The sequence below is a fragment of the Tetrao urogallus genome (assembly GCF_951394365.1).
Source record: "Tetrao urogallus genome assembly, chromosome: 7".
Taxonomy (NCBI): Eukaryota; Metazoa; Chordata; class Aves; order Galliformes; family Phasianidae; genus Tetrao; species Tetrao urogallus.
In genome coordinates, this window is record NC_136820.1 from 42,930,845 (window position 1) to 42,952,510 (window position 21,666).

General features: G+C 36.7%; 1 protein-coding gene across 1 annotated transcript in view; it reads right to left on the bottom strand.

The window, feature by feature from the left end:
- The window catches only part of UBE3C (ubiquitin protein ligase E3C), a gene marked incomplete at both ends in the record, with an annotated part of 64,038 nt that overhangs the window by 3,758 nt on the left and 38,614 nt on the right, over nucleotides 1-21,666 (bottom strand). The window contains 6 exons of the mRNA XM_079538002.1: nucleotides 259-389; nucleotides 1,003-1,069; nucleotides 1,225-1,413; nucleotides 7,389-7,601; nucleotides 17,711-17,958; nucleotides 19,678-19,810. Of these exons, the coding sequence (XP_079394128.1) occupies nucleotides 259-389; nucleotides 1,003-1,069; nucleotides 1,225-1,413; nucleotides 7,389-7,601; nucleotides 17,711-17,958; nucleotides 19,678-19,810 (981 nt within the window). The remainder of the gene's footprint in view (nucleotides 1-258; nucleotides 390-1,002; nucleotides 1,070-1,224; nucleotides 1,414-7,388; nucleotides 7,602-17,710; nucleotides 17,959-19,677; nucleotides 19,811-21,666) is intronic.

A 21,666-nucleotide genomic window follows, 5' to 3' on the forward strand; every position in this document is an offset into this window, starting at 1 on the left:
TTTATACACGTATGCGTGTAATATACAAATATATATATATACACACACACAAATATATATATATTTGTTGGTAAAGCCATGTTAACAAAAGACTTAGATAACCCATGTGAACAAATCATAGGATAACTCAAATGGCAAGCACCACACAAGTAATTGGCTTAACTCCTGCCCAGTGCTGCCCAGCACATCTACAGAAACACTTGTATTGAAAGTTCTAATGCTCAGAGAAACTGGCTAAGAAGTCAGGATGACGTATACCTTAAACCCCAGGAGAGGTGGCCGAGAGCAGCTTGTTACAAACTTGAGTAGTTTGCGTTTCTCCTCATCAGTGAACCTTTCTACAACTCTCCAGAATGTTTTTATTACAGGATGGTCTGCTGCATAGCCACCTATAAAGAGATTTAAATGATTTATAGATAAAACAGTTTTATGCAAGAAATAAACTCTTCAGAAAACCTACCAACAATTTTGAAAACATCGCAGAAAATCTTAACACCACAAGGTTTACAATGCTAACCCTGTCATTTAAAGATATCTTTGATCACTGCATTTCTGCTGTCTCATTCATTGAATATCCATGGCTACTCTCTCTTTCAGCTTCTTAACTACTAAGAAAACAAACAGTTTTAGTTATACTGATGGTAAATTCAGAGAAGAATGAAGACACCTTACATTTTTTTTCACAAGCAAAATTACGAATTCTCTCTTTGGGCTGAGAAATAAATGACCAAGTCATTTGCAGACTTATATTCCAGGCAACCGGACACAATCTCTGACTAACACTCATTTAGAAAAGGAATTACACATCATCTACTTCTTTATAATTACTCAAATGTAAGCATACAAAAAAATAAACTGAACACCTGTCTCACAGCATTGATTAAATCAGACCCTATGTCCTTATTTAAAAAAAAAATAGCATAAGAAGCAAATTGATGCCTTATCAGTCATAACAGAATTTAATTTTTTTTATTTTTATTACCTTAAGTAAAACATACACACCTGAATAATTTGTGAAAGATTTAAGGTCATCCAAACTAATAGGAACCTGGGCACCAGAGATCAAAACCTAACAATGAAGGAAACCAGACAATTGTATTAGATACAAAAAAAAATATATATATATATATAATATATATATATATATATATATATAGATATATATATATATATATCAACATTTACTGTTTCAAACACGTTTGCTGCAGTTTAAAGCAGGAGTACCTGTATTTCCTGTTGATCAAACATTCGTAGCCATTCCAGATTCACAACGTTGGCCAATCCCTGACGGAAAGCCAGGCAGTGCTGTCGGATCTGTTTGTTCAGCCTGTAGTCTGCCACCAGGTGGATGTACGCGATGCGGTTAGCGCTGGTCACAGGAATGTCTTTTCCACCCGGCTTCAGCTCAACCACCTGTAAACACATCATCTTGATGATGTGATGTAAACTTCACCATCTTGATAAACTTTAATTCCATGTAGCTGGAAAACTGAACAGCAAGGCATTCTGATACGTGATTTGTGTTTTGAAGATCTACTAGAATATATTCCAGAATATTCACCTCAAAAATCCAAGTTACAAAAGTTGTTTCTGCTTACTCATGAGAGCAATGTGTGTGGTTTTGAGCCTTCAGACCTAGGAATGAAGCAGCAAACGCAGCTTCATGCAACTGCCAACCATCAACTTCACTGAAGCTGGGTGCCCCAAATAAGCACCATGCTCATACAAGGCAGCTTCCTTCTGTCTGACTCAGGAAAGCTCTACTTGATGGGTTGTGCTTTTCTGTTTAACTGTTGGTGATAGTGAATGCTGCAGCATCACATTATGGCAAAAGCAGTGTATGCTAAGCCAAAATTAGGGTTCTAATTTACAGGATGGTAAGCATTTGCAATTCCTACTGTTGAAAAGACAAGTTATTTATGTTCAGTAATTTGCACAAAAACAAATCAACCCTAAAACTTCTGGTTCTGCTGAGAAACACAGCTTTTATCTTTCATGTACGCACAGACACCTTAGCATGGAAAAAAAGTAATGGAGAAAAACAAAGCAAAACAAACATACTGTATTTGCTTTTAGACATAAGCAGTAATTGTTATCAAAGTGCCAATGATTTTTACGTATTCTACTCCTCATTACATGAGGATAATTTTGCTAAATAGCAGCCCAATCTAAACAGACTGTTAGAGTACTAAAAGAATAACTGAAAAGCTGGAATACATTCACCTTTGAAACCCTTCACAAAAATGCTTGGTTTTCCATCCTTCAGAGACAGGGATTTATTTATTTTTTATGACAGTGCTTTTCAGTCTGGGATAATAATCCTTTCTTTAAAGTATAGAGAACATTAAGATCTGTGAATATGACCTCCTAGATAACACAGGCCACAGAATTCTATTCAGAGATTCCTGTCTTTTGCTTCAGAAATCCACTGATGAGTTTAAGCACATTTTTGAGAGAGAGGCAATCCTGGTGTAGAGACTTGATGTGATGGAGAATTCAGCACTTTCCTTACTAAGCCACAACAACCTGAATTGCAACAGGTGCTAAAACTATCTTCCTTTCCACCTTAATCCTTCAACTGTGATTTTGTTAAGCCTACAGTAAATCACCTCACCAGTATCCCACATCACCTCTGCGTGTGGGTAGTACCAACTGTGTTTAAGCCCTGTTCCCTACAGGATGGAGGAGCAATACAAAGGTGTGAGTTTCTCTCACAGTGTTATGTCCTGGCAATCAACACTTTGCTTTGCTCCCTTTTGAGTGAATTTCCTTCAACAAGACCCACTTGTATTTCAGAACTACAATGCCACCTGTTCTTTTATCATTATTTCATCAAGTACAATTCATCTCTCTGAAGTACACATTGAATTTGGCCACATAAAGCATACTTATATCTCCTAACTCATCAAACTTAAGGTTACATAAGCCAACAATAACAAACAGTCATCATTTCACTTCCATACAATCATTCACGTAAAAAGATTCCTGAATTGACTTTCTCTCTGAAGTAACAAAAGGGAACTATTGGCCGTTGTTTTCGGATTCATCCCAGCAGCTGGAGAACTAGAAGTTCCAACTTCCCTTGCAGGTAAACAGATAGAGGAGAACACAGACAAAGCCAAGCATATGCTTGTGTTCTAATAGCGCTATCCTGACAGTGCATTAAACGAAAAATGCATTCAGGTTTAATAAAAGCTATTTTCCTATTCAATTTTAAAGTCAAGAACGGCAGTTACAGATTTCCTATTCAGAAAGATCACAACACAAGCTAGTGTGTCTTAAAGTTTTATCAGCTTGCATTTCATTTTTATCCATCCAATTTCTGCCACTAGATGGTGCAAAGCATTAACACACAGGTACAGGATGCAAGAGAAGCTTCCCAAAATGCAAATCCTTGTGCCATCACCTTATTTTCTATTGTGTGGATCTACATTAAAAAGTATATATTACACTTTAATTTTGTTCATTATCAAAATAATGCATTTTAAAAAGTAATAGAATTATACACATTATTTAGGTAAGTGTTCGGATAATTCAGACATTACCATACAACACTGAATTTTATTCCAAACTCACAGAATATGTCTTCAAAACAAAGGAGATGTTAACATGGGATAGAAAAGTGTCATATTTTTAAAAATCTGCTAGAAAAGATGGTTTACTTCTAATTTTACTTTATCTTTTTAGAAATGTGAGTAGAAGTGCTGCATTTGGCCTCTGACTCAAAGTTACAGTCACCTTCAATTACTGTCACATTAGCACTTAAAACTGGTTTTAAAAAAAAAAAACCTTAAAAAAAGGTTATAAATCCAATTATATGTTACAGCAAATACATGCTCCTATAAACTGCTCCCAGCTTACATTTGTGTTCCTATTTAGAGAATGACCATTACAGTTTGTAAAAACAATGAATGCACACACACTTTTTGTACGGCTGCATTTCAAGTGAACAGTTCAGACAAGATTTTGACTTGCATCTTCTACTTTGAACACAGAATAAAACAGAAATACATACACACACACACAAAGAGAAACAGTAGAAAACACCATTCAGGCAGAATGAATTCAGGAGATTTATCTTCTGGCTCACTGATAATTACCTACCACACAAAGCTGCTTTGCAATGTCTTTAGGGGCAATCAGTGGCCACCCTAACAGCAAACAAAAGTAACTCTTGCACAGATGTGATGACTGGTTTCCCAGGCTCATGGTGAAGAAGGGAATATTCAGGGAGTGAAATACTTTATGAAAGAACAAGGGACATACCACCTAGGCATTCTGAAGTATGAAGAACCTTTCTTTGTATCTGAGTACTTAAGTCAAGTAACCTATGTAACTTCAAAAAGCATTCATTCTTTCAAATAAGGTCAAGAACTCTTACAAGCCTGCTTTCAGTACAGGTGAAAATATTCTTTTCTCTTGGCTTCCAATCACTTTTTTTTTTCTTTCACACCATCACTAAAGATTTTCCCCATTCTGAAAACATGTAGATAAAGGTCTTCTTTCTTCCCCTATCATCTGCCTTCCAGATGTTCAGGCAGTAGTCCCAGGTAGGAGACTGCATTTGAATGTCTAAGAATGAAACTGCTGTAAGGATTATAAATCTTCCTGATCAACCGCAATCTAAACATTCTGCTTCTCAAAAGACTTCCAGTATCATCTCTCCAACCGACTGTATCCTCGTAACGAAGCCACCACAGAAGAAAATTCCATGGTTATTTTTAAAACTTCAAAATCATCTCTCATGGAAATTTAAAGGCAAAGAACTCTACTTTCACTTGTCAAAATACTTCCAGTAACAAAAATAGCATTCACATCTGCTTTAAAAAGCCAACCGTGTCCTGACATCAATTTCTATACTCTGGACTTCACAGACACTGCTGTCCCATAGTTCTTTTGAGACTTTTTACTTGCTGCCATTTTATACAGCTGATCTAGCAGCTGAAAACTAGGCTGGTATCACTACGTTAGATGGTTCTTCATCAAAAATTAAAGCTAGCTAGTGTTGGAAGGTAAGGTTGATGGCAGAGCTCCCCTAATTAACAGGTCTAATGTGCAAATTATTAAGTACCTTTTTCAACTTCTGGTGAATGCACTTTGACAATAGTTTAATGGGATCTAAAAGCACATTACAGGATTGGAATCAATACTCTGATAATAGAATTTCTATCTTCTACCACTGACAGGCAATAGAGCCCCTTCTGAATGCATCTTTCATTGCAGATAATGTTTTTGTGCCACAATTGCTGGATGGACACTGTCACAAGGATGGCTATTTACAATGATAGATTTATGATGCATTTATTGAGCACTAATTCATTAGTCACTAAAGTGGTTGTTTAGATGAAAACTGGAGATAATGTACATTGAACATAAGGAGTGCAAATTAAGCTCTTTTCCCAAAGTGAATTAGCCTTACCTTGACACAATCAATTAGTATGCAACGGTTACAAGTCAAATACCAGACAGAGTATTTATCCACGAGGTTTATTATAATAATGAAATGAAATAGAAGAAGCAACTTGTTGCATTAAAACACAGTAGATATTGAAAAGAACCAATTAGTTGTATTGAACTACAGTAAAATACAGTCTCATTAAAAGACAGTTAATACTTCAAGAGTATAGTGTTCTCTCTCCAAGTATAAACAGCAATAAAGCACCAGAGTACTTCATTTAACCTATGTTTCATTTAGTTACTCAAAAGCTCACTATTACATTTAACCTTTCTTTTAAGGTTATGCCAAGTAATGAAGGCAAGTACACACTTATTACCAGTTTTGTAGCAGTAGGTGCTGCTGACATCACGTCTGTCCTAGATCTCCTTGTGTGTTATTTCTGAGCTACTTCACTTTTTGGTGTCCTCCTACCCTACTTGTTGAGGTTGGTTCTAACTTGCTGGTATGGCTGAGTTTTTGAGGATGTATGTAGTGGACATACACAGTACAGAAATTACCACCTTCACAAAAGGTACTAGCAACTTTTAAATTATAATTAGAGGCAAAATTGGATTGCATAAATGAAATCACACAGAATACACACAGTAACAGACCTCCCCTCCCAACAAGAAAGTCCTAGCTTACACTAGAAACTGTCATCTTGTATGCTTTGCAACCCAATAACCAGATGCACCTATAGCACAGAAATGAATTCAGTATAATCAGGCACTTACAATCACCCTCCGTTATGATCCAGGAACCCAAAATCTGAGGCTATTATTTTAAAACTGCAATACAATCCAGGGTTTAAGAGCTTCCTAAATGATGGGAAATTGGTAACAGGAAAGTAAAGACCAAGTCTAAGCCTGATGCTGTTAAGACAAGTCCTGGACAGCAATCTGGCTATGATTTAAACAGCAATAAAAGAACCTGACATCATAATTGCAAAGCTTTGGTACTGCATCTCAGCAGTACTACTGCTTTTGTGCAAGCACGCCCAGGCCAAGTCTTCCTCAGCCAGCAGGCAACCCAAAGAGAACTGGATCCTCACTTTGAGAGTTAGAGAGTTAATAAGGCCTGAATCAGGATACTGCTGCACATCATAATGATGTCAGGTCTGCTATTTGACCCAAATATTTATTAAAGAGCATTGAAAACAGGCCACAAGCACACAATTTTAAATTCTCAATAGTCAAAGAGGGAACGTGACAAAGGAGATTAACTGTATTACCACACGTCAGCATGCTTTTCAAGCACTGCTGACGTTTGCTTTCTACTGTGAGCACAAGTGATCATTAGCCTTCACAACAGAGTAAATAAGCCATAGTCAAGTTGCATAGTACAACTGCACTACAAACTCAAACTTATGGACCTAAATAATCACTTTCAGAAGCAGTGAATCCCACTCCTCTGACTCACTGGTGGCTCAGTCCCTCAGAAAAATGAAAATGTTTTTCTCTAAAACTTAAGGTTTCATCTCAGGCCCTCTCCTCATCAGCTGAAACAACCCTTATCTCACAAGAGCTCACTTATTTAAAAGCACCAGTTTCTAACTCCAATTCCAAAACCAAACAGTTCTTCTGTAGCCTACTTATCACCTAACTTCTGCAATCGTCTGAAGTGGAATCAAAGAAACACTATTTCATTCAAGAAGTTATGTCAGACAATAGAACTTTCCACGTCTGTTAGAAAATCATCACTATCATTTATTATTTAAACTCCCAGACCCTTCCAATCATCGTCAAAAGTACAGTTCCAAAGTACAAAGTTAGTTATTTACTACTTCAAACACTGAGGCAGAATCCTACAGATGCTTCACAACAGACAGCAACTGTAGCAGTTATTCCTTATCACTTTCAAAACAAAAATAAATTAGTAGAGATATTCATATTTCATCAGCCATACAGTAAAGAGAAAAATAAAAACCAACCAACCCAAAGCCACTCTTTACCTGTGCTTCCCCGAGGTCATTGTTTACTACAGTGAAGTTTAGTCCGAGTTCTTCTACATCTCCTTCATAGCTCTTGAGAAAAAGCAAGTTTTTGTACATTTCTGGATCCAATGAAGCTAAATGATGAATGTCAACATCGGCACTTGTCCCCAGTAATTTGGAGAGGAAAAAACTAGCAAAGGGCAGCTCCACCAGCATATTTTCATAAAGAGCCTGAAAAGCAAAGCAATTAAAAGCATTTTACATTTCACTGTGATACATGCAAGAATTACAAATGCTGTTGTCTATTTCTCAGCTCAGTAATTTGGTGCCTGAATAGGATCTTCTAACATGGCAATAGCACAGATATTGCATTAATTTAAAAATTTCACCTTTTTTTTGTTTTGAAATTTGAGCATCTTTGTGAAATAGAAAGCTCCAAAATTTTACAAACTAATGATGTGATGACTCAAAACGCAAGGTCACCACTTATTTACCACTGATCTTCGTGTCCAAAGTATTATAGCAAACAGGAAGAACATAAGTTGTACAGATTTTTTTGCAAGAAAAGCTATGCTTCTAAAAAAAAAAAAAAAAAAAAAAAAAAAAAAGCTTATACAGATTCATTGCTGCGTATCTGGATGAATGATGGAACTCCTGTTTACTGCTGCTTATGTTTAAGTGGAGAACTCAACACACCTGTACTGTATGTCCTATTCTTCCTACACCTGACGCTTCCTACACACTGCCAAATGACTACTGAATCAGAAATGAGTCTGAGCTGAACTTGCAGTATTTGTCAAAGAGAAAATGTCTATTTTTAATGTAAAGTTAAAACTTCCTCAAGGATTACTGAAAATGGACAAGACATTGAGAGAAACTTTTCAAAAGAAGAGAGATGGAAACTTTATAGCTAGGAAAAACAAGCACGACAACATGTAGAGAAAGCTCACACACATAAGACAAACATAGAAGACCTTCCCTTTCAAAAAAAAAACCCTGAAATACACTGCCTACTTATGGCTTTTCCTATTGTCCAACTTATTTGCCACACTACACCTCATATTTTTATACTATCATTACTATCACGGCCAGGCTGATCAGGAAAGGCATCATCAACACAGCACCACTGTTTGCTCTTTGCAAAAGCTATGTTTTGGCATTACTTAATTCCTCTGTAGCCTTCTGCAAGCTTAGTAAACACATAAATCAGGACAGCACAATGAACATAAAGGAAAAGAAAGAATAAGTGTAGCTGTGATCACTAAATGATATTCCAAAGACTTCAAAAAAAATGTACTCAATTCCTTAAACTTTTGAACGAACAATTCTATGAGGTGAGTTAGACCTTGCAGAAAGAATTGATAATAACGAGTTCAAAGCCAAAGGGTGCATTATATTTAGAGCTATATGATTTATTCAAGGTGTAAAGTCAAAATCCTCATTTGTATAGTTGACTTTAAAAGCAAACTAGAGGGATAAATCATTAATTTGCAATGTATAAGGTCAGTGTTTGCTGTTCCTGCATTAGTAACAATAAAGCTATTGTAATTCTTTAAATATATCAAAGCTACCCAGATTTAAAATGGGATTCCATCTATGACTCATAAAATGTAAATGCAGAGGTGCAATTTTTTACACAAGGCAGGTTTAAGCCTTCGGAGCATTTAATATACAAGGACTAATAAATGATAGCACTAAAAACTATGATCACATCAGCTAAATGGATTATAAATTAAATTTCCATAATGTATGCAACTGAAATACAAATGTAGACATAAATCAAGGTATTTTCTAAACACAGGTTAATTACACAAATTCAAAACCTGTCTATTTTTTATGCAAAATAATCCACTTAGCATTTTTCAAACTGGTCTGAAGTCTCAGCACTCGCCACACTTGGTCCTAGAAGCCTATCAATAATTCCGTGTCAGGAAAAAACCAGCAATAGGTATATTGAAGAAACTTGTATGTTATTTTTCAAGTGTCTGTCTTTTATGAGTGTTTATTGCTAGAAATTGTGCCAAAATGATTTGAAATAAAAAGGATTAATTATACTAGAAGCTTTTTAATATAAGTGAGTGCAGCTGCAATGCAATTAATGCAAATCGTGACGCTATCAGGAAAATAAATGTGAACAACATCACTGGCTATTTCTGTTTGCTGCCAAATAACTTCAGTAATTTACTACATTAAGAATCAATAAAAAAATAATGCTTTTGAAATGCATCGCTATTAATCTTCAGGTAATTCCAAAGTGAACATTTATAACTTCATCTAAAAACTATATAAAGCATTTTTAAATAAACCGAATTTTGCAACTTGAAAATAACTTTAATTACTACCACTCCTTTTAGCTAAGTAATTGCAGAGTTAGAAGCAAATTATTTTTGGAAACAAGACAAAGAGTAATGTTTTAATTAGTATAACAGTCAACCTGTCCTAATAAAGCTGAAGAAAAAAAGGTCACTAAAAAGCTGGTAAATACTGTCATGAACTCCATCCTTACATCAGCAGGACAGATGTAAGGGGAGAGATCCACTCCTACTTAATCTCTTAACAAACTGCCTTGGGAGCTGTTAACCAGTTTTCAGCTGTTTCCTGCCCATCCAGCTCTCTGAACTGGCTGTCTGCAACAGGAACATCTACAGGTGGGGAAGCACAGCCACCTCTTACAGAGGTAACCAGCTGAGGGTATGGACGAGCTTCAACATGAAGGCCCAGCCAACCCCGACCATCCTCAGATTCTATGTGTGCAGCTGCTCCTGATGCAAAAGCAATGCAGCACTCCTGCATTGACACATTCAAGGTCAGGGACGGGGCTCTGAGCACCTGATGGAGCTGTAGGCATTTCTGCTCACTGCAGGGAGTTGGACCAGACTGCCTTTTAAGGTCCCTTCCAGACCAAACAGTTCTAAGAGCCTCTTGGCTGACAGGGCCAACCTGGATTTCCCAGCACTATTTTAAACTTATCCAGGTTAGATTATAGAAGCAGCTTTCAGTTAAAGGAACTTCAGACATTTTCCTTCTCCTGCATGCATGAATGTCTGTAGAACACATCAGGTGATAAAAAAAAAACACAACAACAACAACAACAAAATAAAAAAGCCTGCTGTGGTCATTAAGTTGACTTCACACACAAAGCACGCAGTCTGAAGACTGAAGTTTCTCTTCTTAACACGATTAGCTGGTTACAGCTACAGTAAAGCATTTGTACACAGTCTGGTTCAATTAAAACTGACTGCAATATTGACTACTTATGAAACCCTTTACTTGTTTCAGCAACACAGATGACAATCTGGTAGTCTAAACTGAAAAAATATGAGGGTATTACATTGAGATACTTAAAAATACACTGAATGCAACTTTCAGAACACAGGCATGTCAGCAGCTCTAATGCATGTCAGCCACAGGCAGCATCTAGTAAGGCAGGTAGAAATATGCAGCATGCAGTTCTCAGGGTGAGGAGGGCTCTTCCTTGCTTTCAACATAACACGAAACATATCTGAGCAGGACTGTGGCATCTACCAGAACACTATCCAGGCACTACAGGTCCCACAAGGTACCTGTTCAGGCACACCTACCAGCTTGTTTTAAAACTGGACAAAGTTTGGAACAGTCAAGTCACCTCCTACAAACAAACAGACACATCAGCATCGCACAGGAGAGGGCACAGGACAGCACAACATGCTGAATGAAGCTCCAGTTGTGTAAACAACTTCATAAGTGAGCCAAGTAAACCTACCTGACTGGGAAGCAGCTTTACTGCTTTTACTTATAGTTTCAGGTCTACAATTAATTTTCTCTCTTATTATTTCGACTAAACTCTTTCTTGGTAAAACTAATTAATCACTCTTCCTACCCTACATTAATCTTTCACAGCCCAGAATTGCATACTAAAACCTAAACAATGCTACAGTCATACCCCTAGAAAGATGCAGGGCTTATGGGCCGAAACAGTAAATGATGGGGCTTCAATTCAGTTACTTCCCTAATCAGCCCTCGAGACCTCAACCTCTTGTATTTCAGTCATTTTAAACAGTTACTATTAAATAATACTTAGCACTTACAGAGTGCAATAGATCTTCAAAGCTGTACAGAACCATTAATTAAAATGGTAGAAGAATGGCAAAACCATTACAACTTCCTTCTACTGCATTATTTATATTCTATATATATTTCACCAGTCAAAAATACGTTGCGACCAGCAAATGCTTTTCTACCCCAACAATAAAGATAAAACTAAAAATATAAGATCTGTTAAAATTGACATATGCCCACGTTTTTGAAGCACTTTTAAGGTTACTGTTTAGTAATTTTAAGGTAAAATAATTTCTTCAAGATAGACTCATAATATCCTTTAATATTATTTTATTCAATTATATTGATTTATAAAATCAAACTGATATGGCAAAACAGGAAAATAAAATTACTTCTATTAAATGCATGCCACAGTACAGCATGTCTGCTGTTTGGTAGCTCCAAGTCACTTTCTTAGTTCTCTGAGCTCCACAACAGAATGATTTGTATCACATTAGTAATGGATAACGCAGTACAGTAACTTCTCTAGATGACTGCAAAAATACATAGCATGCTTATTATTCAAGTACTGTTTTCTAAAAAGGATTTCACATTCCTACAGCAAGATGCCTATGAGAGAGCTTTGTTCACACCTCCTGCAGCAGTGTCAGTATTCCCAGCTTCTAAAATATTACTTTCAGAAACAACTCAAGCCATGTGCAACTCATATTACTTTTGATTTCCCACTCACTGGGAATTGGAAAGTCAACAAGACACATCCACAGCAACTCGGAACATCTTGGGTAACAAGAGGGGCTTGCCTGCCAGCTTTGCTCTGCTCAGCGTACAGACCCAAAACTGATTACAGGAATTTGGTGCGCATAAAGTGAACTCACCACTGAGTCATGAACACATCACCATTTAAAAGCAAGGATGCATTTCCAGGCACTGCTGGAGCATAACAGTTTTAACAACCTTGAGTTCATTTTCAATTTAAGAGTGTCACGTCACTCAAGTAATTTTATTCTAAGAATTTAGAACGCAATTTTATTACATGAAGTTTTATTACCAAAATGGAGCGTTTCAGGAATTTTGGTAGTAGCAGAAAATCATCATTCAGCAACTAGGTACTTTCAGACTATTTTTTACAGGAACAGTTACCTCTGTAACATAGGCTGCATATGCAGCATAAACTGCAATCAATATCATTTGGGATAGAGAAGGGTTATAGGTAGCAGATAACTGAGAGTTAATCCCTCCCTAAGTTCCTGTAAATGCTTAATAGATTTTCTTGACTCAAATTTAAACATAATTTAATAAGAGCAGAAGATAAAAGGTAGACATCTCCTTATTTAAGTTTCAATCTTCAGAACAATTGGAACACTCACTGCTAACCTCTGGATGGGCTTCTAAGATAAATCTGTATTATAACAGCAGTGAAAACAGTCACTTTCAAAAAGAGTTCAAATCCAATAAAGAATTTCAGTAAATATTCCAAACTTAATTGATTTAAATGGATGTAGGTGTTTCCAACCATGAAAAAAGATCAGGATACCATTACCGCACACTCTAACTGTTTATTTATTCCCTGTCTAGGAACCTGATTTAGAGGCAATAAAATGCAATCAGTACACAAACCAGAAGCAGGAATCATCTGCTAATGGAACTTTTAATTGAGGAGTGACCAGTGACATGAGGTAATTCTTTCCATGCAGAACTCCTTGCAGAGGCCTCCATGCACTTTATCACGGTAAACAATCGCTAACATATGCATTAAAGAAAATTTAAATACATTATGACCCAATAAATATCACAATCAATCAATACACACTTTTCCTTCCTAAAGATTTAGAGTTAAAATACCACATTTCGGTAGTCTTTTAGCACTAGACATATATTTACAAGGTTAGTACTAACATAGCTATTTGTAATCAAAAGATAATTGGTTACGTTAAATGAACCAGTACACAAGGGGACTGCTGGGCTGAATAACCATGTCAGAAAACAGATTCAGAATAGCTTACATCTACCTTCATAAGGAAATAACTTCCACAAACAATCAATTTCACTCTCTTACAAATCAAAAAGAATCTTAATTAAAAGGACAACAAGGAAAAGGAAGGGTTGGCCTAAAAACAGAAAGAAAAAATAAAAAAAATAAAAAAAAAAACCCAAAAAAGAAAAAAATCTTCAGCCATGAGAAAAACAGAAGAAGAGTAGTAAGTACTGTGTTTGATGCACCATCCTACTAAATACTGCAATTACACCATGTCCAGTTCTTCTAATTGTTGAGTTTTCTTGCTTTTTTTGGCTCAAAAAAGGTATACAGAAACACTTGCTTTTAGTTTGCAACTCTTTACGTGCAGATTTAAGATCTTAGGATCTGATCCAGATACTGCTGTGAAAAGCTCCCATTGATTCAAACTATTTTAGACAAGGTCCCAGGATAATTAAGAACTGCTTTAGTATTTCTGCAAAATCAAGATGTTGGTAGTCTTCAAACTGCACCTTCTAGCCAGGAATTGTATTTTGCACAACAAATGAACTCACCTGCAACAGCACCATGCAAAGCTATAAATTCTAACTACATGGCATACTTTTTAAGATACAGAAACATAATCTGAGTGTGATTAACAATTCCACGTTTAAGTTCCACCATTAAAGCAATAACAATCTACTACTATACTTAGCTCTTTATACTGCCTTCCCAAACATCTAAGATGAAACTAAGTTCTGATACAACAAATCTGAACCTTTTCAGAAATCCAATGTCTTCCACAGACCGCAGACTGTTTTACTGCTTAGGATAAGAGATCTTATACTATATTACTGTATTATCCAGTTCTTATGTTCTTCAGCAAAATGAATGCACAAATTCCTTGTTCTCATCAATGTGCTAGAATAAGGAAAGAGAACTGGAGATGGTTGAATTCAGTTTAACTGAAGCTGTTGAGTGCATTAGACTAATATCTCCAGCTTCAGTGTCAGCCTCTTAGAGGTGCAAAGGCATCCATTGCAGAACCATGTATACAGAAACCAGCAAGTTTATGTCCAAAAGGAAGGAAACTATAAAAAAAGATAATTATTTCTGTGGGTTTCCTGCCATATAATTAAACTAATGCTAATGTATCATCAAACATAACTAAATTACCGTAAGAATTATCTATACTTGATGTAAACTAATTCTAAATGCCAAGAACGGGAGACAAGTGGATGGATCCAGGCCATCAGTGCTTTCTGGTGACAGGACAAGGGGCAGTGGGTACAAACTGGAAAACAGAAGATCTCAACATGAGAAAAATCTTCTCAGGGCATTGGCACAGGACTGGGTGATCCTGTGGGTCTTTTCCAACCTTGGTGATCCCATCAGTCTATGATTCTGTGAATGTCTTCTTCCTATCGCATTAATGACACCGAATAAATGCAAAATCTAAGCAGGAAATGGAAAAAGACAATATAGTTGGTATACAAGACTCAGCTTAGGCCTGAACATAATGAAGTTCAGATTTAAATTCTGCAACTGACACTGTTTTCCTGACCCTTGCTTCTGTTGAAGTGGTTCACAATGTTTCCGACATTCCGTGTTTGCAGCAGATATTCAAAAACCAGCCGAGAGAAAACCCTCACTTCAGATTCTCAGATGCTGTTCCCAAACTCTCCTTCTCCGGTTCTGTCGCTCCAAGATTTGGCTGCCTGCCAACACAACTTTTGTTGGTTCTAGAGAATCAAGTCTGCTACGCTGCCAAAGCTGCAACAGGAAAGTCCGCACGTGGAAAGATTTTCAGCACTGATGTAACATTACTGCTTGCGGAGAGCAAGCTAACCAAACTGGGTGCTTGCTTACTGTCCAATCGTATCTACTGTGAGAGCAAAAGGATTGCAGCATCCCATCCTCAACTGTGGAAGTGCACATGGGTCAGGTCTTTACTTTTCAGAAAGGACAAAGAAGGATTTGGGGACAGGACACCTTTGTCTGAATGTCCCTGACAGCACATGACACTATCAGCTCTCAGGGTTCAGGAAGCCAATACTGTTCTTCCAGTAGGGGAAATGAAAAGGTTCCAGCTGCAAAGCCCTCCGGTGGTACGATACCACTACACAACGTGCTTGTGGTAAGCTTAGCTTCTGCTTTCAGGAAAAGGAGATGAAACTGCTTAAAAAGCTCTGATGTTAAAATAATATTTACATTGCAGAGTAAAGTCATTGAAAGTTGAGAAACGTAAACTTTGGAAGTGTTTGAGTAGCTGTTGGTTAAGCAAACTCATTTCTATATTGGTTGGTTTTTTTTTTTTTTTTTTTTTTTTTTTAAGAATGGTTTCACACAACATAAGCAATTACGTGATCACATGGTCTTATTTTTTTTACAAGACCTTTTGCTCATTGAGCCATCAGTAAAAGCTGCTTGGACAGCCACACAGTTTGTGCAGGATGGATTTGAATTTCTTCCCTAACTACAAAAGTACAATCTAGACAATTACTAATTCATTCAAGGTTTACAATAATTTTTAAACACACAATTTTTATATGCACAATTTTTAAAGACAATTTCTAAGTCTTCTGATGTTTCTATTTCTTAACTGATCAAGTAACACAGAAGATGCCAAGCTGTTAAACAATTTCCTGATGAGAATAAAAACTGAATTAGGTGCAAGCCTACAGTACTGAAAGATGAGTGGTGGTTACCAAGAGACAGAGAATTTTGATAAATTATTATATTTTAATGCATTTGTTCTCTGGTAGTGTTGAAACTTGTTAAGTGAGAGTTTTCAGTGGCGGTGTTCTTTACATACCAGTTTCCACAAATAAGAAATTGCTGTGGATGCCTGATTGCTTCCTTTGCAATATGTCTGCTATGTTTGCAAAGAGGCTTTTAATAACCTACTATTGCTCTCAAACAACCCTGTGCAAAGCACAAAATGAGCACATTTCTGAAAACGGGTGAGTGGGTGTTCAATAACTTAACTGAGACCACAGGTTTTGAACTGCACGGCCGTGCCTTATCTTTCTGTTGAATTCATCGGGTCTCTCAATACATGACTAAAAAGGTGTCTGTGCAGCTGGGTATGGGTAATTATTAAATGATGCTGTCAGTTCATACCTTACGCAAACATTCTGCAAATACAAAAACAATTTATGCCTTCAAAAAGTTAAATAATAGACCTTCTGATTTTAAAACGACAAAAAACTGTACTTGCAGCAATTCTACAGGAGATAAAATACCCCCTACAACTTCTGTCTGCGCTAACATTTGAAATTCAATTATAGAAAACAATGTGTGCTTTTGTCAGACAAAATTAAAGACTGAAAGTTACAATCATTTTATTGAAAAGATTCCTCTTGCAACTACATGTACAAGTCTATAGGGCCAGACTACAATTTCTTCCAATCTAAGTCATTCCATGATTCTATGAACTACAAAGAACAGCAATCCATCTCAGCAACACATGTTTGTTGACATACTCTTAAGCTTACAGGTGGATTAAAATAAGGACGCCAACCATACGTGAAATCTCACTGCAGGACTTTAAGCCCCAAAATACTTCATGCATCTAAGTGAGACTTCATTTTTAATACATTCCATTTTAGATAGCAGAATAGCAATCAATACCTTTTTTTCTGAAATAGAACCTGTATTCTAAACTTTCTTTCACAATTATTAGCTTTAAAGAATAATTTCAAGGACTCATAAATATTCTCAGTGTGAAATATGATCACAGATGAAAAATGAATGTAATAACATAATGGTTTCCTTAAAAAAAATATTTAAAAATAATCTAGCCCAGCACATGTTTATCAGTCATTGAAGTTTACAACAGCAAAACAGCAAAAATAGCTTTCAAAAGATACAAAATACACATAGAAAAGAACCCAAGCAGAATTAGTGAAACTATTTTTAAATGCCTCATAAATATTGTAAATGCTCATAGCAAATTCTGAAAATTATTTCAGATCCCCAGGGATGAAAATCTGAACTGGAATCAAATTTCAGAATGTCCCATGCTAAAAATCATCATAAACATAGTAGTCCTATAGGCCTCAAGCAAATTAACATTAAAAAAAGAAGATAAACACAGAGATAAATGTGCACATTTTGTTCTGTTGCTAGTTAAGAGTATGTCAATTCCTCTGTACTTTTGATGTAACTTAGTGAAATGAATGAGAAAGTTCAGTAAGGTGTGGAAATAATGCTTGGATCCAACATTCGAGAGTTATGAGGATCTTTCTACACTTGAGGAAAATGTCTCCCATCTACCCCATCCAAAAACATTTACTGAATAATTTCAGTACTATGATAGCTTTAAATTATATAGCACTGTTTTTACCTTTCCAAGCATTCTTCCAAGAAAGTAGTAATGTCGGGCATAAGAGTCTCCAACAAGCATCTGTGCAGCAGGATTGGGATAAAGAAGTCCCTCATTGGTGGTCTTAAAAAATCCCTGGTTAGGGTTAAATCCTGATTTCAGTAGTTCATTCAAAAATTCTCTGAAAATTCCACCACCATCAATACCAGCTTCATCAAGACCATGTGCATTAAGCAAGTGAACACGAATGCGCTTTTTTAGGTCAGGTTCTGCAGAGAAAGGAGAAAGAGACTCAAATGTAACTATCTCCTTGAATTTTTGCTTGCAACTAACGTGTATGTTTCTATCTATGCTATTTGTATATTTAAAAAAAGATACTAGTAAGCAGTACTGTTGCAAAAATCTATTATTGGCTTGAATTTCAGGATATTCAATGTGTAGGACTCAATCTGCACAAGGCATCTTGCTGTAAGAAAACTCAAAAGATGAATGAGAAAGACACTGGTAGGGGAAGAAAAATTCTCCCAAATATTTTCATAAGCCCCAATAATTATTTGAAAATTCTATTTATATAAAGCATTGTGAATGGAAGGTTCTACTCTGTCTTGCCTGAAGGAAACGTCAGTAAGCACTGCATTCCCTTAGAGGGACCGACTGTTACACAACACCTTAATTAATATTCTTTGAAACCAAACTTAATGCTTCTGCTACTTTGGACTCCATGCTATGGCATGTAATTCCATTGAGTGGGACCACTGTGTGGTCAAATTTGATGTATTGTTTGTGATGTTGCCACATCCTAGAAATAACCTTACAAGAGAGCATTTTTAATTTACTTGTTGATGGACAAATACTGTACTGTACACATCTGCTTGCAACACAGAGAAACTCTACAAGGAGCAAGAGTGATACCCAACGTCCGCAGTCCTTCCCTGCCTTTTGCATACAAAAGGATGAAAGAACAAGAAATAACTAAAACTACTTCTCAGCCTGTTACCAAAGGAAGTGCTCCCACTCTCCTTTTATCCACCACCATTGTTCCTCCCTTCCATAGGTCCACTCTTCTCAACCCTGAAGTGATCCATTTCAGCTCATTGATTCAGCATTCATCACTTTCTTTGGATTACTTTCCTGCTTGCTCTGATAGATAACTGCTTACTCCTGGAAAAGAGCAAGGTCAGCACCACAGACAAGTCAGATACCCAAGCTGAGGAGCTGTTGCTCGCAAGGCACCATCAATATGTTAGCTCAACTCAGTTTTCTTGCAAAAATCTGACCTTCAACTTCAGCTGCCACCTGCCATTTCTCTGTTGGAAATGTGAACAGTTATTTGAGGTGGGGAGGTGGCAGTAAGACAGAAGTGGCTGGAATTTTTTCCTCCTACTTGACTGGAGATTCTCTCTGAATTTTTCTAATACGAGTCCCAGAGCAAGTAATATTTAGTCCTTGATCTGTGTGTGCGTACCTAAGAAGGTAAGCCCTTTTGCTCAACTCACTGAAGGCTTCCAGTGTATAAAAACAGCTTTTATAATAAACTTTGCATCGACTATACTTACCTCCCACCATCAAACCAGCCAATAATAAACGAGTAATAATAAATAATTCTACCTCTTCATTTCATGAGCTACAAATGCACACACTATGGATGGACAATTGATATCCATGAAAGAATGTTCAGCATCAGAATCTCTCCTGATTCACCAAGCATCAAGCTTAGTGAATACCTCCAGATCTACTAGGAACTGCCCAGTCTTTTCACAAACTGAACTGTTTTTAAAGATTACTTATTAGTTCTTCATTCAGATGAAATGCTCTCCTGCACAAAAATTCTGCTGGCTAGAAGAACAGGACAGCCATTTTTAGTCACAGCCACTCATGCAAAAAATCTAGTAGCTCATTACTATTTTAATAAGTAAGCAAATACATAAATACCTGATGAGATGGATTAAATGCGTTTGAATTTGATGATAACTTCATTGTAAACCTACCATTTTCAGGAGAAAGCTTATCATAAGCATCTTCATAAATATAATTTCTCCTAATGGTGACATTAATTCCATCCAAAAATGGCCCATCTCCTTGAACTTCTTGTTTATCAGCATAGATTAGTCTTTGAAAAATCTGTTAAAATGAAAAAAAAATCAAGTTACTGTACAGATCTAAACATCCAGTGAAAGATGGCTTTTCACCACTATTACTGCCCTTTAAGCTGCTTTGGGCACTCACTTTCAAGTGATTTGTCCTCTCTGTCATCGAGCTCCAGAAATACAGAGCCACATCCCAGGGGAGGGAAGAAGAGGGGACAGACATGCAAAAACTTTCTTGTGCTAAGATGTCATCCTCAATTCTTTCTACATAAAGAGGCACATCTACAGACTTTGTGTCAGTCATTCCAGCTTCCTCTCCCTAACTTTCAGAGTTCTGAAATGCAAAGTATTCAAAGACAAAGGGAAAAAATGATATTCTGAACACAGAGGCAATCCTCAGTACTAGTAAACAATTATTTTTGTTTTCATAATGCTTAGGAACATTTCCAGTATCAAGATATGAGCTGTCAGTACTCCTCTTGGAAGCAGTGAGCAAGTAATTCACACTGATACAGTGGACAGCATTGCCTGAATGTCATACCAACTAAAATAAAAAAACTAATGCAAGCTGAAGCATAGATTTAACTTCACATTGCCTCTGTGCAAGTCATCACAATAAGAACCCGTTAAGAATTCCTCTGAATAGTAATTGTAACTGTTTCCATACCAAGATGCAGCATGGCCGTTCTGCCTAACGCATGAATAATGTTCAAAATATCCCCAATACAGGGAGTATCTGCTTATTGATGTCCTCTCCTACATATTTCCCCATACTGAATGAATAATTCAGTATATTTTCTAAGAGATGTAATCTCCCAATAATATCAGATTGCTTTCGTAACTAAGAATTTTTGTTTTTCGCACAGGTGTTTACACACAATCACATACACACATCATGAAAGTGGAAAATCTGACAACAGCAGACAACTCCAGAGTAAAATCTAAAATCTACTATTATAGGGATGCTATAATTAGCAAAGACGACTCTGCTGGTAGAAGAATCACTGTAGACAAAGCCAGACTTCCCTGTAGTAGCAACAGCAAAAAGCCAAGAAAAAAAAGCCATAAGGTGAAGAAACACTGAACAGACAGAAAAAAGAAAAATCAGGAAGGGCACGGTTAAGCATCAGAAAAGATCATACAGACAGTCTGTGAAATCAGGACGATTGATTCTTAGTGTCATGATCTAACTTTGAATGTACTCCTAACTGAGGGGAGAAAGAACCTCAAAAAGTCCCCTATGATCTAAACTTTCCTATAGTTGAACGTCATCAAGATGCACAACGACGGGCACTTCCATTTTATGGACAGGGCGTAAGAATATGCTGAATACAATCTATTAACTATTACTACACAACACTAGGTGCAAAGAGTGATTTGATGGTGATTATTGCTGAAAAAAATTGTTTTGGTACAGTCTGGACTCCTAAATGATCCAATATTCATGCAAGTGCAATTCCTAAAATCCAGAATGCCAGTGCCTAACTGAAGTATTTGTAGTAACTTAATAATAACAGATGGAAAAGTGCCTGAAGCACACATTGTAACATCAGCACTGGCAAGCTGACAATAGCATGGGCTAAGGGAAATGGACAGTGCGGCAGACTGAAAGTTGTCTGAACAACTGTACCAAAGGGTTATGAGCAGCAAAAGTCTACTAGGGGAAATCTCAGTAAGTGGTGTAATACTCAATAAAATTCAAGTTATTGCTTCACATAAAGGATCAAGGTTCTTCATACAAATTTTATTTACTTGTAGTTAGTGATGAACATCTGACTGACAGCTGCATACTAGTGTGCTTTAAGGCCAAATGGGTAACAGATCCTGGGATCAGCAAGCTGAATAGCTCACCAAGAAACTGGACTGAGTAATTGCTTATAAGAGTATCTA